Source organism: Hydra vulgaris, chromosome 15 (genome assembly GCF_038396675.1).
Source record: "Hydra vulgaris chromosome 15, alternate assembly HydraT2T_AEP".
Taxonomy (NCBI): domain Eukaryota; kingdom Metazoa; phylum Cnidaria; class Hydrozoa; order Anthoathecata; family Hydridae; genus Hydra; species Hydra vulgaris.
Genome location: NC_088934.1, coordinates 46,904,736 through 46,924,704, shown reverse-complemented (window position 1 = coordinate 46,924,704; position 19,969 = coordinate 46,904,736). Strand labels below are relative to the sequence as shown.

The 19,969-nt window shown below is 26.6% G+C and overlaps 1 protein-coding gene across 2 annotated transcripts in view; it reads right to left on the bottom strand.

The window, feature by feature from the left end:
• Nucleotides 1–470: 470 nt before the first annotated feature.
• LOC100208285 (uncharacterized) overlaps nt 471–19,969 on the bottom strand; it is a 96,393-nt gene continuing 76,894 nt past the window's right edge. Inside the window, exons 32-51 of one of the 2 annotated variants that reach the window (XM_065820190.1) lie at nt 16,744–16,915; nt 15,473–15,601; nt 14,917–15,348; nt 14,630–14,758; nt 14,306–14,542; nt 13,961–14,173; nt 11,452–11,623; nt 11,018–11,253; nt 10,718–10,879; nt 8,862–9,017; nt 8,511–8,663; nt 8,196–8,357; nt 7,747–7,871; nt 7,523–7,581; nt 7,054–7,187; nt 6,866–6,979; nt 3,734–3,850; nt 3,521–3,590; nt 1,312–1,436; nt 471–822 (exon numbers count right to left, since the gene is read on the bottom strand). In XM_065820190.1, coding sequence (XP_065676262.1) covers nt 596–822; nt 1,312–1,436; nt 3,521–3,590; nt 3,734–3,850; nt 6,866–6,979; nt 7,054–7,187; nt 7,523–7,581; nt 7,747–7,871; nt 8,196–8,357; nt 8,511–8,663; nt 8,862–9,017; nt 10,718–10,879; nt 11,018–11,253; nt 11,452–11,623; nt 13,961–14,173; nt 14,306–14,542; nt 14,630–14,758; nt 14,917–15,348; nt 15,473–15,601; nt 16,744–16,915 — 3,324 coding nt within the window. In that variant the 3' untranslated portion in view covers nt 471–595. Of the gene's footprint in view, nt 823–1,311; nt 1,437–3,520; nt 3,591–3,733; nt 3,851–6,865; nt 6,980–7,053; nt 7,188–7,522; nt 7,582–7,746; nt 7,872–8,195; nt 8,358–8,510; nt 8,664–8,861; nt 9,018–9,512; nt 9,743–9,822; nt 10,880–11,017; nt 11,254–11,451; nt 11,624–13,960; nt 14,174–14,305; nt 14,543–14,629; nt 14,759–14,916; nt 15,349–15,472; nt 15,602–16,743; nt 16,916–19,969 lie in introns of those variants that run through there. The other variant, XR_010644322.1, reaches the window with a different exon arrangement.

Sequence of the window (19,969 nt, the reverse complement as noted above, 5' to 3'; positions counted from 1 at the left end):
TATATATATATATATATATATATATATATATATATATATACTGTTTCCAATATTATACATCATGTATTTATTTATATGAGACAAGATGACTCATTCTAGAGCAGCTCAACAAAAAAGATTATATATTATGGCATAAGAAGCCTTCTTGCTTCGATCACGTAACCAGACTTCTAAACCAATGACCGGGATTGCTTTTAAGTTTTATAATATTTGTTTTTGCATTATTAGCCCAGCAAATTTATGTAGAAAAATTGAATTGGCAAAGTTTCAGCCTCCTTTGTCCTTAAAGTAATAACTTGACTCATGTTATTAAGAGTTTTCCAATAACAATAATGAATTTTTTAATTTTAGCAAAATCTCCCATAAAATGAAAACTCATTATTTTAAACATTTGAATATACGCCCTCAACTATCATTTAAAGGCCGTTTATATTAGCATCGCTTTATGAAAATAACACTAAAAAGAAAAGTTAAAAACAAAATTAAAACATCTTTCAAATATAACAACAACAAAAAAATTTATAAACATTGTCCGTTGATTATTTTTCTTCTATGGCTACGTTTCTATGGATAATTCTAGCTTTCTATGACTACGTTACCGCTTTTGGTCAGAATTTTTGATTAAAGGCGCAGGAGAATTATCATCAAACGTTGCACCTCCATTTATTCTCCCTAGTTTTTCTGAAGAACGCAAATTATCGTATCGAGTTAATGTGACAGATTTTTTATCCAGGTTTGAATTTTTTACAGAGAGTTCTAAACTTTTCTCGTCATCATACATTAAATCATTTTTACATTCATTATAGATTCGCTTTTTGCGATCTAAAAATCAAATATACATACATACATATATAATATATACAGTAAATTGCCTTGTTTACATTGGAGGTAAACAAACTCTGTTGTCACGTAAAGTACTTGAGTTATCTGGTGATACCCAGTCTTTCAAGCTTTTTATACTAGCGTAATTATTAGCGTATTAATACATTTATAATTTCATATATCTAAAAAATGTAAATAAAAAAAAATTAAATATTTAAAACAATAAAAACTTGATTTTTTTTAAAAACGATTAATATACCCATTAAGTGTTTTACAAAACAAATATAAAGGGTGTCGCCGACAGAGACATAATTTATAGAAGTTTACCTCTGACATACAGGTATATGCTTAGCTTCAACACACAGGTATATAAGTTTACCTCCAATATACAGATATATATAAGTTAACCTCCAACAAACAGGTATACATAAAAATATAAATATTTAATACATATAGTAAAAAATTAATTATCAATAAAATAAAATTTACTTTTAAGCACATATATAACTATTAGAACAACAGCAATCGCTGATAGTGACACTAGAACAATCATCAACACGTTGGATTTAGTTTGTGGTGTTTGACATTGATCTCCAGAATAATTCTTTGAACATCTTAAAGAGCATAAAACAAGCAATTTTATTGTAAAAAAAAATTTACAATTTCCTAGTACAAAAAAAACTTCTATAATGAAATATTACAATACTTACAAAATTACTTTATTATGATGAAATATTAAATACTTACAAACCTGTTGTATGTGTGTTATTAATAGGTATATTATTATATTTTTATATATACTTGAAAATAAGTATACAGCATATGTAAGCATACAGCATATGTTCATAAATAATTGAGAAATGTGTTATGATAGGCTTTTTTTATCCACAATAAAGTAAAAAATAACAGTTGTGAACATATTAGGAAAAAAAAAGTCAAAGAGTTAAACTGTGCAGTATAAAACATCCCCATCATGGTTTCCGTGGTTATCATCATGGTTTTTACATAAAATATAAAGCGCTCACATATAAAAAACAAAATTTACTTATCACCAGATTGTAATAGCCTTTCATCATTGATTTGAAAGGATATTTAAAAGGTATATAAAAGGATGTTTTGAAAAGATACATTTGTTGCATTCTTTTATTTTACTTTAGAAACAATGAAAATTTAGAACGTTTTTAACAAAAAGCGATATTTAAAATGAGAAAAAAAAAAAAATGAATAGAAATAAACCGATGCAATTCAGAAAATAAAAATTATTAGTTTTTTCATTAAATATATATTTTAAGTATCTTCAATTAAAAACCTCATTTCATTGCTTAGATTATTATTTTCCTTTTTTTTTGATTTTCTACATTTAAATGGTTTCTTTAATTTTTTGACATTTTCAACCATTAAATGCTGACTAATTAGTATGGCTGTATCGGATTTCGGCTCCGGCTACGGCCGAAATCCTGCCAATTTTACAAATCCGACTCCGGCAAAAAGTTAGCAAATCCGGCAAAATTTTAGCCGGATTTCTGAATACTGGTCAGATATTTATTAAATCTTTTTTGCCTGTGTTTACATGTATACTTAATATTTTATTTATACAAATCAATATTCTTTGTAATTCTATATTCTATGAACTCCATGTTTGTAATGGTATTTGTATTTACATTTCTTTACAATTTAATTAGCTAAACCTAATTTCAAACAACAACTCAACGAAAAGTTCTGAAGAGAAAACACACAATAGAGTCTGAAGTGATGTAACAAATCTGGTTAAATATATATTCAATAAAGTTACAGTGCAGAGAGTATTGATGCAAGATGGAAGTCAATCTGTGCATGACAAAATTTGACAAAATTGAAGAAATTTTAGTAAAACAAGCCCAGCTGGATAATTCTTATACATCATCATCATTACTCTGACAATGTATTGATAAAATTGTTTAGTCTACATCTGCTGGAGGCAAAGTACGTGAACAACAATTACCATTAGGCATTAACACTCAGCTAAGCCAGTATCTGGTAGAACCAGAAATAAATAGAAACGCTGATCCACTGCAGTGGTGGAGTGACATCATGCTACGATTGCAAGCAGTATCTCGCATTTATTTGGGTGTCCCACCGACAAGTTCACCATCAGAACGTTTGATCAGTGTTGCTAGGGAGGTCCTCAATGATCATCCTAGTTCACTCCTGCCACATAATGCTAATATATATTTATGCCAATATTTCTAAAGTACAATTCAAAACTGATCAAAGTCATTTTAAAAAAATAACTGAAACTGAAGTTACTTTACTTCACTTTCAAATTGAAAGCTTCAATTGTTTATCAATTATTTTGTTATGTTATGATATGTTATGTGAAATTGTGTCCTTCTATTTTTATAACAACAATTAAGTTTAACAGAAAACGATTGTCACTTGGTATTGAGAATGGTCAACGTTGTTGACCACTATCAATATCAGGTAGGGGTGTACAGGATTTTGGCTCCTGTAATTTTGTTTCAAAATTCGGCCTGAGCTAGATTTTGAAACAAATTTGAAAATATTGAAATATTTTTCAAAATTTTAGAGCTTGAGAATATATTTTTAAAACTCTTATATATATATATATATATATATATATATATATATATATATATATATATATATATATATATATAAAAACAGAAAAATTGTTTTTGACCCTCAACTTAGCAGTTACCTGCATACTGGTCCTGTTTCCTTTAACTGACAACTACCACCATTTTTGCAATAATGCAAGGAGCACTGATCTGAAAAATGTTTTATAATTATTTTTCTAAAGTTTTTATACTTTAACTTAAAAATAAGAAATAATTTGCATCATTTTTAGTTTAACATTAGTTTAAACAAATAAATTACTTAAGCTTAAAAAAACACACATCAAATAACTTACTGATACATCTTTTTTTGTCAGGACTAAAAACTTTTCCATCTTTGCATCTGCACTCATTAAATGTTGAATTTGAGAAACACTCCTGTCCTACAGGACACCCATTGAGCTCACAAGTATCTAAATTGCAAATACAATTCATATAAAAATAAATATGCATACAATGACCTATATTTTTTTATATTCTAAATATATTTTTTTAAAAAGTAAAAAACATTAAAACCATTTTTCTTGTGCATAAAACATTAAACTAATTTATTTTCAAGAATATAATTAATTTATTGTTAACATAATAAATTTTCTTTACAATTTTGTATTACAATACAATCATGTTAACATAATTAATACATCGGCATAATTCATTATTGATATTATGTTAAAAATGTGTTTTATACTTAATTTAATTTAAAAATACTAAATTTTTAAAATGTTCTTAAATTTAAAAAAAAAATGTTGTTTATTTTTGATTTAGTTATTTTTTAAATAAATATTTACAGAGAATAGTTCAAATTTTTCTATATACAAAACTTTTTTTAAAGATAAAAAAACTACCCCCCCCCCCCTCTTTCTTCCAAAATATTTTTTTTTTTAAATATACATTACTGCCTACTAAGGTGGCCTAACATATACTCAAATTAACTTTAATCCAGGCTTTGACAATGAAATTAGCTATGAAATATGAGATGGAAAACTATAAAAATATGAATTTCAACTTTAAAAAAGGTCTGGAATATTCTAGTATACTATTAACCAGAAGTTTTTCTTAACTCTTTTTTAGTTGTGCTTATTTCAGTTTAATATTTCGATATGTTTTACATAATTATTTCAGTGGTTTTAATTTAACTATTATATATAATTTTATATAAATAATATATATACAAGATCGAAATTTATTTAATTTATCATTTGTATATATATTATTATTATTATAAGTATTATTATTATATGATTGTAAATTTTGAGGAAAACAAATATCTTTTTGTTGTTTGTTGTTGTTATTTAAGAATTGCAAAAATATTCAAAAAAACACAAACCCTTATCTGAACGAGAGCGATCAAATGATGCATATACATTTCTTCAAAATTACTTTTTTTTTTTTTTAAATATATCCACTTCCAGCAAGGCTGCAACTAACCACTATTAGAGTTGGAAAATACTGGAAAAAGGAAAGATGAAGTTTATAAAACAAGATAACGACTAACTGACGAATTTTAAAAGATTGCAAATTATATAAATCAGAAAAACAAGATGAGGAAAGCAAATGCCAAAGAACTAATGTTCGAGGAAAAAAACTAGATGAATAAGAATTTTTGAAGCACTTAGAATTAGTCACAGTAAAAGAATGAGACTTTATTGAATGACGAGTAACATGTGAATAAATTTTAGTAGCACAAGAGATACTAACTCTTGAGAGCAGCTCCCATTATAGTATTTATAGAAAAGAGAAAGAGAAGCAACATTACGATGATGTGACAATGGTTGAAGGTTGGCTGCAAAAGCAGGTCCAACTATGTTTACAATGAGTTTTTGCATCTTGTCTAAAAGAGAAAAAACATCATTCGAAAATCCACTCTAGATATAGCAACACTATTCCATATAGAGAGATTTGAGACAGATTTGAGATTTATAGAGAATAAGAATAGAATCTAAAGTAAAAAAGTGGTGGGCACAATAAAGAGATGCAACCTTAGCAGATGCTAATTTTGCAATGAATTTGCTATATGGTTTCCAAGAAAGATTAGAAGTAAAACTTAATCCTAGAAGACAATGGGTAGATGACTCATCAAGTACATTATCGTTCATAATTGTAGAAAGATCAAGATTAAGGAAGGATTCAATAGTCTTAAAGAAGTTATTTGATACACCATAAGAAGAGATCTTATGGAGAAGACCAGCATTTCAAATTTTATCAAAGGCTTTAGAAATGTCGAGAGCAATAGCCCTAACTTCTCCACATTTATCTAATGCACAATAAAACCTATCAGTTATTACTGTTAACAAATCAGCAGTAGAACAAGAAGATCAAAATCCATATTGATGATCAGAAAGTAAGTTATTAGATTCAAGATGAAATATTAGGTGCTTGTTGATTAAAGACTCAAAAACCTTGCTTATGATAAGAAGAAGACTAATGGGACAGTAGTTAAACGAGTTAGATCGCTATCTAGAATTTTTGAAAATAAGGATAACAGATGCCTGGAAAGCAGCATCCTGGAAAAATAAGACTCCGATAGGCGAAATAGTTTTGAAAGTTTAGATGACAACTCAAGAGAACACTTTTGCAAGATTATAACAGGTACATTGTCCGGACCACAAGCTATAGAAGAGACTTAACAAGAAATCAATTTAGTTACAGAAGTTGGAGTGATATGAATGTCAAGCAATGCATCAACCTGTTTGTCAGCTATCAGGAAGGATGTGATTGATGGAATTAAGAGACGAGATAGATAAAAACTTCTTAACAAACAATTCAGCTTTGTCTTTAGGTGAGGTAACAAAATCTGAACCATGCGAGAGTGGAGGAATAACAGATTTGTCCTTACTATAGACACTGTTAAAGATTCTCTAGAAGTCTCTGGAGCCTAATTCTTGAGATGAAATAATAGATTTTGTAACCTGAGAATAGCAAGATTAGGAGGTTTACAAAACCTTTTTACAGTGGTTTTTAGCCATAGTAAACAGATGTCTGTTTTCTGGAGAACTATTTTAGCGATAGATATGGAAGTAATGGCTACAATTGGAAATTGCAGCAGTTCAATAAGTGGAAATTGTCTGAAAATCTCTATGTATTTGTTATTGAAGAATTTTTTTTTTCTTTTTTTCAAAGAGAAAAATAAAAATAATGTTTATAAAAACTAAATGATTATGTGGTCAAAAAATGTCTTTGTAAGTATCTCTTATATAATATGTCCCTGATTGTAAATATTTATGTGTACTTTATACTGAATGAAATACTGAAACAGTCATCTGCAAGGGCTTTATGACAGATAGATATGATTAGATATGAACAACATTTATCTAGATATGAACAACATTTATAACAAAATATTTTTTTCTAAATAACTGTCTTGTTTAAAGTGGTCGTTTTAAAACTTAAAATATGCAAAGTATATTAGGACAATACTGCAGCATTACCATAACATTTTTCACCATCAGGACTCTTTTGTTTTCCAACTGTACACTTGCACTCAACTTGAACATCATAACTGCATACTTGTTCCATTGGGCAAACAATGTGTTTACAACGATCTACACATATAAAGATAAAATTTATTAAAAAAAATTTTTATTTATAAGTTTTTTATAATGTGCAAGAAAATAACCTGCAATTAAACTATCTGGATCAACAGTAAGTTTGTAAAATTGTTGTGATTTAACTGCAGAATCGAGAACAGAAAGTGGATCTTTAACAGATGGGTTAAATCCTAATGTTAAGTTTGCAACAACACTACCAGAACTAAGAAGATAATATATATATATATATATATATATATATATATATATATATATATATATATATATATATACACATACATACATATATACAATATATGCATACATATATATATATATACACAATAGTATAAACTAATGCAAATATAAACTTAGTATATGATACAGAAAGTAGTTTACATAGTAACATAGCAGTAAGAAATTGAAACAATAATACTAATAACTAATAAAAATCAAATAGAGAAAAAATTCTTTGAGGGACTAGGTAGAGAACTTAATCCAAAAAATTCTAAATCTAAAATATATGTTTATAACTTTCTTGACCTGAACAACAATTACCTTAATTTAGTAATGTTCACAAATAGCAAATAACTACTTTTCAAGTACACACCATATACCTAAAGAAAAAGAAAACAAAATAAATAGTAATAAAAAAAAACACACAATAAATCATTAATAAAAATAAGATATAAATAACATCTCAGTAACATAAACATTTATAATACTTTACAAGGCTATTATAAATACTTTGTAAATACTTTATAAATGATATAATCACTTACTGATTCAATTATTTTATATGCTGCATCTCTGTACTCAACTGAATTTTGGTTATATAGGTTATCACTCCATGTTAGTGATGTAATTGCTACTTGGACATCATAATGTTTTGAGTCAGATGACTTTTCTAAATTTCAATCACAATTAAAAAAATAGACAAAAAAAGTTTTCATTGATGTAAATTTTCCTTAAAACAATACTAAAAAAGTATTATAACAAAAAATAAAAAGATATTTTTATTACCTTTACAAATTAATAATAAATAAAACATATACATATTTATAATACGTACATATTATAATTTAAGAAAATTAAGAATACGTTTTAAAAATAATATATATATATATATATATATATATATATATATATATATATATATATATATATACACACACACATATATGTACACATATTTATAATATACATTTATACATTTTTTATTTTAACAAACCTAAACATTGGTTAATGCTTGTAGAAGCTAACTGTTTAGTGGTTAACCCTGCAGGACACTTTGAACAATTTTTAGTGTTAATGTCATCTTTATAATAACCTATAGCACACTCCATACATTTCAATCCATCACTTGATATCTCTTTTCCAACTTCACAAACAGCTAGTCAATTAAATTTATTAATAAATTTATAATTTATAAATTTTATTTATAACATTTTAATAAATTACTATATTAGCTACTTCTATTATATATTACTATTTTTATTATAATTTATTATAAAAAGATTTAAATTTAAAAAAAGGATTAAAATACCATAGCAAACAGGACTAGTTGCTCCTAGTTGATATGTTGATTGTTTGTATGGACAAGATATGCATACGGGTTGACTATCATTGTTTCTATAGTAACCCATACGACAGGGTTGACATGTATTGTTAACCAATTCATGACCAAGAGAGCACATATCTGAATTTTATTAAAATTTCAAACTAATTACAATAAACTTAAAGTTAAATTTGTGTTTCTAATTATTTATTTACTTCAAATAATTTTTTTAAAAATTTGATAAAATATAAAAATAAATTTAAAATGATCATTTAATAATTTGGTTTTGTTTTTAAATTAATGAAAGAACAAAAAAACAAATGTAATATAAAAAAATACTTCTGCATTGATCCCTTGTTACAGCTCCTGTTTTTCTAGTTGTTAAACCTAATGCACACGGTTGACATTTTTCAAACCCGGCAGTTTCTTTATAAAATCCAATTGGACAGTCTTTGCATTCATTATTTTCAAGATATGAACCAAAAAGACATTTCACTAAAAACATGAAATAGTTAATAAATTAACAAATTTATATATCTTAAATATAATCCTTTGGTATATAAACTTTCTCAAAGCAGCAAATACCTAAGGAAAAAATAAAATATATTAGGCTAAGTTCATAAAAAAGAAAGAATAAGGGGCAGTATTAATTTTATTATATTAACCTAATGGAATAACGCACATAAATCTTTAGTAAACATCAATAAAAAAATATTAACCAAAAAAAAAAAAAAAATGTAATTATAAATTGCAAAAAGATACAAACAAAAACAAAATTATATGGTGTGTAAGAAAAGAAAAAATGTAAGCACATTTGTATAAGTGTATTTATTTATAAAAAATATTTATTCAATATTAATTATAATATCTATATTTATTATAATATTCACATTTATTATAATATTTATATTTATTATAATATTTATATTAGGAAGATTATAAAAATGCTTAATATTTTTTATTATTTTGAATAAATAAGCAAATATTTACACTAATCGATAACATCAACTTCTGCACAGCGTCTTTGGCAATTTTTTTTCCAACTAATGTCCACTCTCTAACCAAATCTTTATCTGTACTTATGGTTTTGCTACTTTTTCACAAATACCCTTTGCCAATTCCCCAAAATTTCTCAATGGCACAGAACTGTGGGCAGTTAGGTGGATTCAAGCTTTTGGTATGAATTTGATGCCTCTCGAACTGTACTACTTTACGGTCTTCTTAAAATAATTATAAGAAAAAGGATCAGGCCAGAACCAACCAATCTTTACTTCAATAAAATAGCAAAAGTTTAGCTTACAAACATTCCATAATGTAAACATCCAAGTTTAAAGTTGACAATGTGATAAAAATTTGAGATCTCAAACCCCAGCTGCATTTTGCTTGCCACAAGAGAAGTTTCTTACCAAATTTATCCAATGATTTATACTTGAACTTGCTGCTGACATGCCCACGAACAATTAAAATGTAAAATTTTAGACCTGAGAGCTGTTTGAAGTCACATTGATATACATTTCGTCATCCGTAATTATGCAGGCATTAACTTTTGTAAGCACTTTGTCATAAAGTTTTCGAGATCGAGTTTTAGCAGTCAGTGATTTCTTATCTGATCGGTTTAGATATTTAATGGCTCAATAAGACTTAAAATTGTAAAATTTCTTAACTTTCCTGATGAAAAACTATGAAACTTTACCTTTAAATACTTTTGGCATATTCTCTGCTCGATAAGCCGAAATTTAACGTAAATGATCATCGAATACTATTTGCTGCTTTCTTATCCTAAAAGTACACTTTCTTCCAGATCGTATTGCTTGTTTGATAGAGAGCTCTTGTATCATTTTATGTCCATATAAACAGCAGTTTTGCTAGATTCAGATGTTTTAGCGATTGAAAGTAACAATGCAAAAGGATTTTGTAGATAGCTGTGCAGAATTTCTTTTTGTTTTTCTAACTGTTTCGATGACATTTTAATTAAGAGAAATACTTTGAGTTGTTTGTTGATGTTTTTAATTAATAATATCATTACTTGTAATTAACCAATTAATGTAATTAACCAATTAACCAATTAAATTAATGTAATTAGGCTAAAAAAATAACTTTAAAATTATTAGTAACAAACTTTAAAACAAAGTTCATCATTCTGAATTTGACAATCAAACACTTTAAAATAAGTAGTAAAAAATTTATTTAAAAACCTTTGCATGATTTCTCTTCAGTGGAACCTTCACTAGTTGTAGTTGTATTAGCTGGACAATTGACACACATTTCCGATCCTGCTTCTTTTGAGTATGATCCCAATGGACATTTTTCACAAAGTTCATTAGTAATATTCTTAAATGTACCTGCTGGGCATTTAACTGAAAAAAGATTTTGTTAAATCATTATTAATGTTTTCCTGTAAACTCAATAATACAAAAAATTAATAATATTGACAACAAAAATTCTGATAAAAATATTTATTAAAAAAAATCAAATGAAATTCTAATATAGCCTACCACAGATGCCATTTTTCAAAATGCTTCCATTATTACATGCTATTTTAACTTCAACGTTTAACAAATCAGAACTAATAGAAACATTGTTTACTATTACAGTCATATTAAATTCTTTTGTCTTAATTCCATTTTGAATTTTAGCAAGATTTGTTTCATTTGTAGCATCAAATGAAATATCCAAGATAAATTTGGGTCCGGTAATCTCTCGTCGAAAGCGTTTAGTATCAGGCTTGCAGCTAAAATAAAAAAACTTTAATTTTAGAAATAAAAAAAATAATTACATAAAAAGAAGAAAAACAATAAAAAAATCAAGTAAGTACAAAAATAATTATTTCCATAATTTTCTATTAGTAATGCTAACAAAATGATAATACACATTATAAACATTTGAAAAATTAAAACTTAGACAAATGAACTTACTGTTTTATGCTTACCTAACTTTAATATTTTTAAAATCACATGTTGTTCCGCATATTGACCAAACATCTTGCAATTCTGTTATCAATTGCTTAAAACTTTCTATAAAATCGTTTTTGAATGAATCATCACATGAAGAAGTTGAGAAAGATATTTTGTTTGTAGTGATAGTATCAAAAGGTGTTGTAGCTAGAAAATATTAGATGTTGAAATATATATATATATCTTGCAAGTTAAAATTATAAACATACACGTTAGCAACTACACAACCTTTGCCAGACAAAATGGTACTAATTTGGGATTGAAATGCTCAAGATGAACAGTGCATTAACAAGTAAGGCATTCTTAGATATGCAAAAAAAAAACCAACTAGCTCAGTACCAATTAAAACGCACAAACAAATTTTTGGCTTTAATGGGTCAAGGACCACGTGAATTGGAAAAAAGTTTATTAGTGGTGTAAGTGGTAGAGCACTTGCTTCGAAGCAAGAAGTTTTGAGTTTGATCCCCACCACAACCTTGGTAGTACCTTGTTCAACTTGTTTCTCTGATCAGCTGCCTTGTTCCTCAAGGCTCATGTTTTGGAGTTAAAAAGTCGAGAGGGGGTTGTAAACACAATTAGAGAAAAAAAGGTAACCTTCTTGACCATGTATGGTCATTTTATTCATTTTTCATTTTGAAATTACATTCTTAAGGTCGAGGGGGCCACATTAGTGGCCTCCTAGATCGTAAAGGAGATAAATTCAATTTAAAAAAATCATACTTCTATGGTTAAACTAATTAAATAAAGTAAGCTTAAGACCATTATAAACAATGCCATTAGGGCCATGAAAACTGAACCATAAGAAACCCATGTAGGATTACCATATGACATAAGATTCAAACACCAGTGAAAATAGAATTAGTAATTAAAATAAAATATAAATGAATGAGAAATTAAAAAAGCATTAGAGAAATTAAAAAAGCACTAATACTTTTTCTTTATATATAAAATTTATACATATATATATATATATATATATATATATATATATATATATATATATATATATATATATATATATATATATATATATTCACAAGTGTTGTTCTAGAATAATTTGGGCAACTTTATCGTACTGTTGCACTATTGTCCCCTCCTAGAAAGAAAGAGGAAGGAGTTTAAGAATTTTTTTGTGCGCTAAAGTTAACAATTTTAACACTAAAAAAGAAAATTATTATTTTTTTTTTGAATTTTTATAATGAAAAAATTGTTAACTTTAGCGCACAAAAAAATTCCTAAACTCCTTCCTCTTTCTTTCTAGGAGGCTAGGAGGGGACAATAGTGCAACAGTACGATAAAGTTGCCCAAATTATTCTAGAACAACACTTGTGAATATATATATATATATATATATATATATTTATATATATATATATATATATTTATATATATATATATATATATATATATATATATATATATATATATATATATATATATATATATATATATATATATATATATATATATATACATTTAAAGATAAAATATGTTTTTAATTTTTGACATACTTTGTAGTAACATTTTCATAAGATTTAATTTACAATTAAAAACCTGAATTATTAACTCCTAATATTTCGGACTTTTAATTGTAAATTAATAACCCAAAATATTACTCAACCAATACGTTGTTTACGTTGTTTGCTTGATCAAACATATAAAACTAAAGATAGTTAATCAATATTCACAAAAAAATATTGGCACCAAAATCAAATTATATGCATATTAAAAAAAAAAAATTCATCTGTTATAAATATTGTTGATATTTATCTTGTTAGATATTTTTAACTTTTATTTTTTGGTTTTTACTGCAATGGTAGAACTAAAACTAAAATTGATATAAGCATTAAAAGCATGCAATAAAGATGTAATAATTAAATTTATATTCATAACTGATAAACAACAAAACAATTTTTGCACAAAAGATAAACTTCCTATGCTGCTTAAGTCTTATGTTGCCTGCTAATTTCTTGTAGTAGGTGTAATGCCAGTTATATTGCAGTAACCTCCTGACATTTCACAACAAGTATAAATTAACACCTTACAAATAACAAAGTCCGTTTATAAACATTTAAACTCACCCATTTATAATTATGATTATTTTAAATATTGTATACTGTCGCCCCCCATCCCCTTCCAATCAAAAATACAAATTAAAAACCAAAGCCAAGTTATTATTACCATTAATAGTATTATTTTTTTGATTGGTTATTCATTTCATATTTATTTCTTGGGTATTTGTCATATATTTTTCATTTCTTTTCAACAAATTTAATTTCCTGTTTATATGTAATATATTACTTTCCTGGGTATATGTAATACATTTTTTATTCCTTTGTAAGATTATTTCCTCTCTAACATCATTAATTTGAATATTTATGTATAATTGTAATATGCTATAATTGTAAATTAAATTTTTTTATAATTGTAAATTAAATGTAGCATGCAACTATGAAACATTTCTAAACATAATAATTAACTTACCAGTACATTCAGAAACTAATAAATCTGGATTTTCTGGGTATGTTGGGGGACCATGACTCCAAGTTCCTGGTCTACCACAAACATAAAATGGTGGCTTTGGAACTGCCAGTTCATATTTCTCATGACATTTATAATCACAAAACTGACCGTATTTCCAAGTACCACATGCATGAATAGAATTATTAGCAGTTTGAAATTGTGAACAATTAAAGGCTAAAGGCAAATAATTTGGTAAATATTATAACCTTAATATGTTATTACATACTTATAACATTGCGAGTAACAAACAAAAAGAGAGTCAAATAAGAAAAATAAATACAAAAACATAAAACGTTTGTTACTTACGTGTAACATTTATTTCAAAAGTACATGATGCAGAATTTTCAAAAGCATCTTTTGCAATATAGGTAATTACATAATCTCCCCAACTAAACAAACCATTGGGAGAATGAGATCTAATCACTTCAACCACTGCAACATCATCATCAAATTGAGGTTCTTTCCAAGTTACAAAAACACTTGACTCCTCAGTGTAAACTTTCATTGCAGACGGACAAAAAACAACAGTTGGTGGTGTTTTGTCTACAATATTCAAATTAATTACAAAAGCTTTTTGAAAATTTTTAAAATTTTTTTAAAAAATTTACACAAATCAAAAACATAACAAACCTATCTTTGTTTGGCAAAACTGTCCGGTAAACTCAGGAGGACATACATTTGTTCCACAACTCCAAATTTCAAGTAAACTAACATTCTGACCAGCGTCAGCCATTAAACCAACCCATGGAATTATTGATTCTGTCAAAAAAATGACACAAAAAATTTAATTGAAAAAAAGCATACACAACAAAAAACATTTTTTAATTGTTTTACATGAAAAAAAATTTATAAATAAAAATGAAAAATTAAAAAAAAAAAAAAGAAAGTTATTATAACAAATTATTATAACAAATCACCTGATATGTTTCTAGAACAATTTCTAACCAATCCTGCTATCTCTGTTGAATCAAGAACACGTTTGAATAATGCTACCTGGCTTACATCTCCAATGAAACCACTTTCTACAAGCTTACCATTTAAAAGTGATTTACCAATCAAGATTGTTCCAGACTCGTTGAAAAAAGTCATTCCAGATAATTCTGCCTTTTGTTCTTCCTGCACAATTATTCCATCCAACACAACTTTAAAATTTAATGTTATAGATGATAATGCAATATAAATGTGATGCCAAACTCCATTGTTAATAATTAGTTTTTCATTGTTTACTTTTAAGTTATCAATCATTACAAAACTAAACTGGTTACGAAATTGAAATCTGATACTACTGTGGCTCATTATAAGAAAAGGACGAACAGTTTCGCACCCAAATCCAAGATTTAAAAAAACACCTACAAAGAATTTTTAAATGTTAAAAACAAATTATTATGATTGTTATTGACAATAAACCAACGATAAAAAATACAGAAAAAACATAACAGAGCTTAAAAAAAATTAAAAAATGTATAAAAATACCTCTAGATCTTCCAAGAAATCGAAACCAAAGTGATATAGAAAATTCTTTTGATGCGTTTCCTTTAACACAATGCTTGATGTAAGAGCCATCCCCTCCCGGAAACGTAATATCAACATCGTCTGGAATTTCTATGAGACATTTAAAAATAGCATACTATTAAAATAAAAATTAAATTAAAATCAAATAGAAAAATTATTGCACAAAAACAATTGAAAGTAAAAACAAGTATTTTTTTGTTTTTTTGTTATTCACCTCCTCAAGGCCGAGAAGGCCACTACAGATGAGGAGGCTACTTAATAGTGGTTATAACCCTCTCTCAACTATATAACTCTGAAACACAAACCTTGATGAATATGGATGCTGCGCGGAGAAACAAGCTGAGCGCGGTACTACCAGGGATGTGGTGGGGATCGAACTCGGAACCTCTCGCTTATGAAGCCAACGCTTTACCACTACACCACTACCGCATTAAAATACCATATTAAAACCATACCATATTAAAACCAATACAATCTCAGAATCTCATTGGGTCAGAATCTGAGTGGGTCAGAATCTCCTTTTCAAAGTCAATCTCAGAAATCACAGGGTACCAATTCATTCATTATAGCATTTTAAAAATATATTATAAAATGACAACATTTTAAAAATTATGCTGACTTATTAATTTGTAAAAACACACTAAGCATTCTGTTACTAAAACAATCACTTTAACAATCAACCCACTTTTTCCCTTAAAAGTTATCCTTGTTTTGCATCATAAAAATTTATTTTTTAAAATTATCAAAAAAAAAAAAAAAGGAAATTATAACACTGTATGTAAATATTGTATAAAAACTTGTTTCAGATTTGTTTTTGTTTAGAAACTGAACTAAACTTATGCTTAATAAAATAAAGTCTCACTTATATCATAAAATCTCATTAATGCATTTATGTCAACCAAAAAATTGACATAAAACCTGCATCAACAATTGAACTATCAACACTGAAACAACCAGAACAAAGTTGACATGCATCAACTATTGAACTATCAGTTGTTAAGTGATAAAAAATGTGATGTTTACTTTAACAACCATTTGTTTTTACAAAAATTAAATTCTGGAGAATTTGAAAAAAATAACTACAGATTTCAGAATTCTAAAACCTTATTTCTTTCTTATTTTTTTTAAGACAAAAGTAAATTTTTTTTTAGACTTTAAAATTTTAAATTTAGCAGAAAAAAATCAAAAAATTGCAACAAAAAAACAACAACCCCATAAGTAAATAAACATACTTTTTTCACAATGTTTTCCTTTGTGGGTTGCAGGGCATTCGCACACATAGTTGTTTATTAAATCAATACATTTTCCACCATTTAAACAGCTCACATTCTTACAATCATCAATGTTTATTTCACAATCGACTCCAGTAAATCCAGATGGACAAGTACAAAGGTATTTACCAGGCTAAATGTTGAAAAAAAAATTTTTTTCAAGGTAAAGTTTAATAACTATTTAGTAAATGGACAAAAACAATTAAAAAGTTAAAATGAAGTATAAACACTTTTTCCAATAAAAAAAATTTGGTAAATATATAATACATGACTAACTATATATATATATATATATCTAAATAAATATATATCTAAATACATGACTAATATACTAAAATTATAAAAATATAATATTATTATATTCCATAATATTATAGCAATACAAAATTATGCAGTCATAAGTTTATTCAGATATTTTCCAAATACCTTATTAAAATAAAACAGATCTCACTACAAAAAAAACCCAAACCCAAAGACCCAAACCTCTCCCAAACTTATGATATCGAGACACAGCTACACCTACACATAATTATCATTAGTTATAAAATACACTCAAATTGATCACTTATATTCAATTAGCATTAAATCAAAATATAGTTTTTTAAATTAAAATAGTTGATTGAAAACTGTTCTTTATTTCACTGTTTTTTTCGTTTTTTTAAATTACTTTACTATTGTTTTCTTAATTTTTCTAATTATTTTACTAATGTTTTTTCTTTTTTTTTTAATTATTTTACTAATGTTTTTTCTTTTTTTTAAAATTATTTTACTAATGTTTTTTTTTCTTTTTATTATTATTTAACTTATGTTTTTTCTTTTGATTGTTCATTAATGCAGCTTGATTGTTAGAAATCTAACATTATCATTAATTATCTAACATTAACATTATCATTGTCTACTAGTTCTAGCCCTGATTTGTACACAACCGCTTTTTTCATTGTTTCTGATGACCATTAACTAAACCCAACAGACTAGTCCAAATATTTAAAATTTTAGAAAATAAGTATGTGACCATTAGACACATAAATTAGCCAAATGGTCACACACACAAACAGTGAATGCCTGAGGAAAGAATGAAATAAATAGTGGTAAATGAGACTTCAAAATAAAATAAAACATAAAATAGCTCTTTAACTCTCTTCTTTGCTTTCTGTTACACCCAACTTGATTAGTGGTTTCTGTTACACCCAACTTGATTAGTGGTTTCTGTTACACCCAACTTGATTAGTGGTTACTGTTACACCCAACTTGATTAGTGATTTCTGTTACACCCAACTTGATTAGTGATTTCTGTTACACCCAACTTGATTAGTGATTTCTGTTACACCCAACTTGATTAGTGATTTCTGTTACACCCAACTTGATTAGTAGTTTCTGTTAAGACCCAACTTGATTAGTGATTACTTACAGCTTTTTTGGAGTAAACTTTTTTTTTAAAAAAAAATAGACAATTACAATAAAACAATCAAATATTAATTAACTTACGACAATAAAAAAAAAAAGCCTAATCATAAAAGGCAAACAAAACTTAACAAAGTCTTTGATAAATTCAAACACTGGCAAAATAAAAACATGCAAGTCTCGTAACAAATAAACCAAAATAAACCACATGCTTATCTTAAATACATTTATGATAGACTCTAACCATCTTGCTAATATACTTTTCTTTAAATAATTCAGAAAAGATCAGAGTTATCTAAATATTTTAAAACCGCCTTTTAATAATAAATTAAAATTGTTTTGTTTGCAGAAAGTCAGTTGGCTATTTAAACAAAATGGCGTGGCATTTAAGGTGCATGCTGTCTATGCACATAAGGATATTCCTTGAGGGCAAAGGTAACTGCAATAAAAAATTTTTCAAATTTTTGCAATCGGAGAATGCATATTTGCAAATATCATCAGGGTTTGTCACACATAAATAATTTAGAACCCACATTTAGCTTTTTCAGCCAATATTTTTGTAGTGTAAATTTTGTAGATAGCAGTGATACAATATACAGGAGAGTATGGAAAAAAACATTTATTGCATCTACTGCTCAGCTGTAAGTGCAATGTAACATTTTTTCAAAAAATATATGTAAACTGCAAATGTTAAGGAACCACCACAAATTTAACTACAACTTTGTTTGTTCCATTTTTACTGAACTGAATTTTGATAAAAAGATTTACTTGCATTAAAACTTATTATGAAAGCTGTGTATACTTGCATTAGCATAAAAGAAAATTGCAGTTGTGGATACTTTATATTCTTGCAGCTGTGAATACTTGCATTGATAAAGTTGATACAGAGCATAAGTTGATAGCATATTTAAAGACTATTGCTATATAGCATCTTGAAGTTAGGAGAGAGAATTGCAAATCAGTGTCATTAGGTTGTCACAAAATGAAAGACTGGATACATCTCAATACAATCCTAAAGAATTATTATTAGCACAACTAATGATTGAATGTGTGAACATCACTCTTTAAATTAAATTGTCAATTCAAAAATTTAACGGATTACTTTGATACTGACACATACAAGAAACATTCCTATTTTTCTAAATTTCTTGATGCTTTAGTTTTATATTTTTATAGTGACAGATTTTAGACATTTGTTTATTAAATTGTTCTACAATTACAATTACAATAAAATTAATTATGTTTCATGAGATGATTAAAAAATTATGTGTAATTCAATCATTATAGAAACTTATAAAGTTTAAAATAAAGTTATAAAATAGTTATAAAATTTATAATTAGTTAATTCAGTTGGTCAACCTGATTATAATTATACATTATATATTAATTATACATTTTATATTAATATACCTGATTATAAGGAATCTGGTATTAAACATGGGAGCATTTTCAATAAGTATTTTTTTTTTTTATTAATTCTGATTCACTCCAAACAAGGCTACAAGCAACCTCTATTAAATTAGGAGTTACTAGAAAACAAAGAATAGAGATAAAAGAGGAAGGAACCATTGAATGGAGACATGAAAAGTTTCAGGTTGTATGAGTCAGGAAAACATAAAGATGGTAGAGAGTTCCAAAGGGTTGAAGGGCGGGGAAAAAAACTAGACAAATAAAAGTTTTTAGAGCATGCAGGGACTGACAGTAAAAGTAAAGTAAAAGAATGAGACTTTGCTGAATGAGGAGTCAAGCAAGAATGAGTTTTGTTTGATGAAACTAGAGATGATAG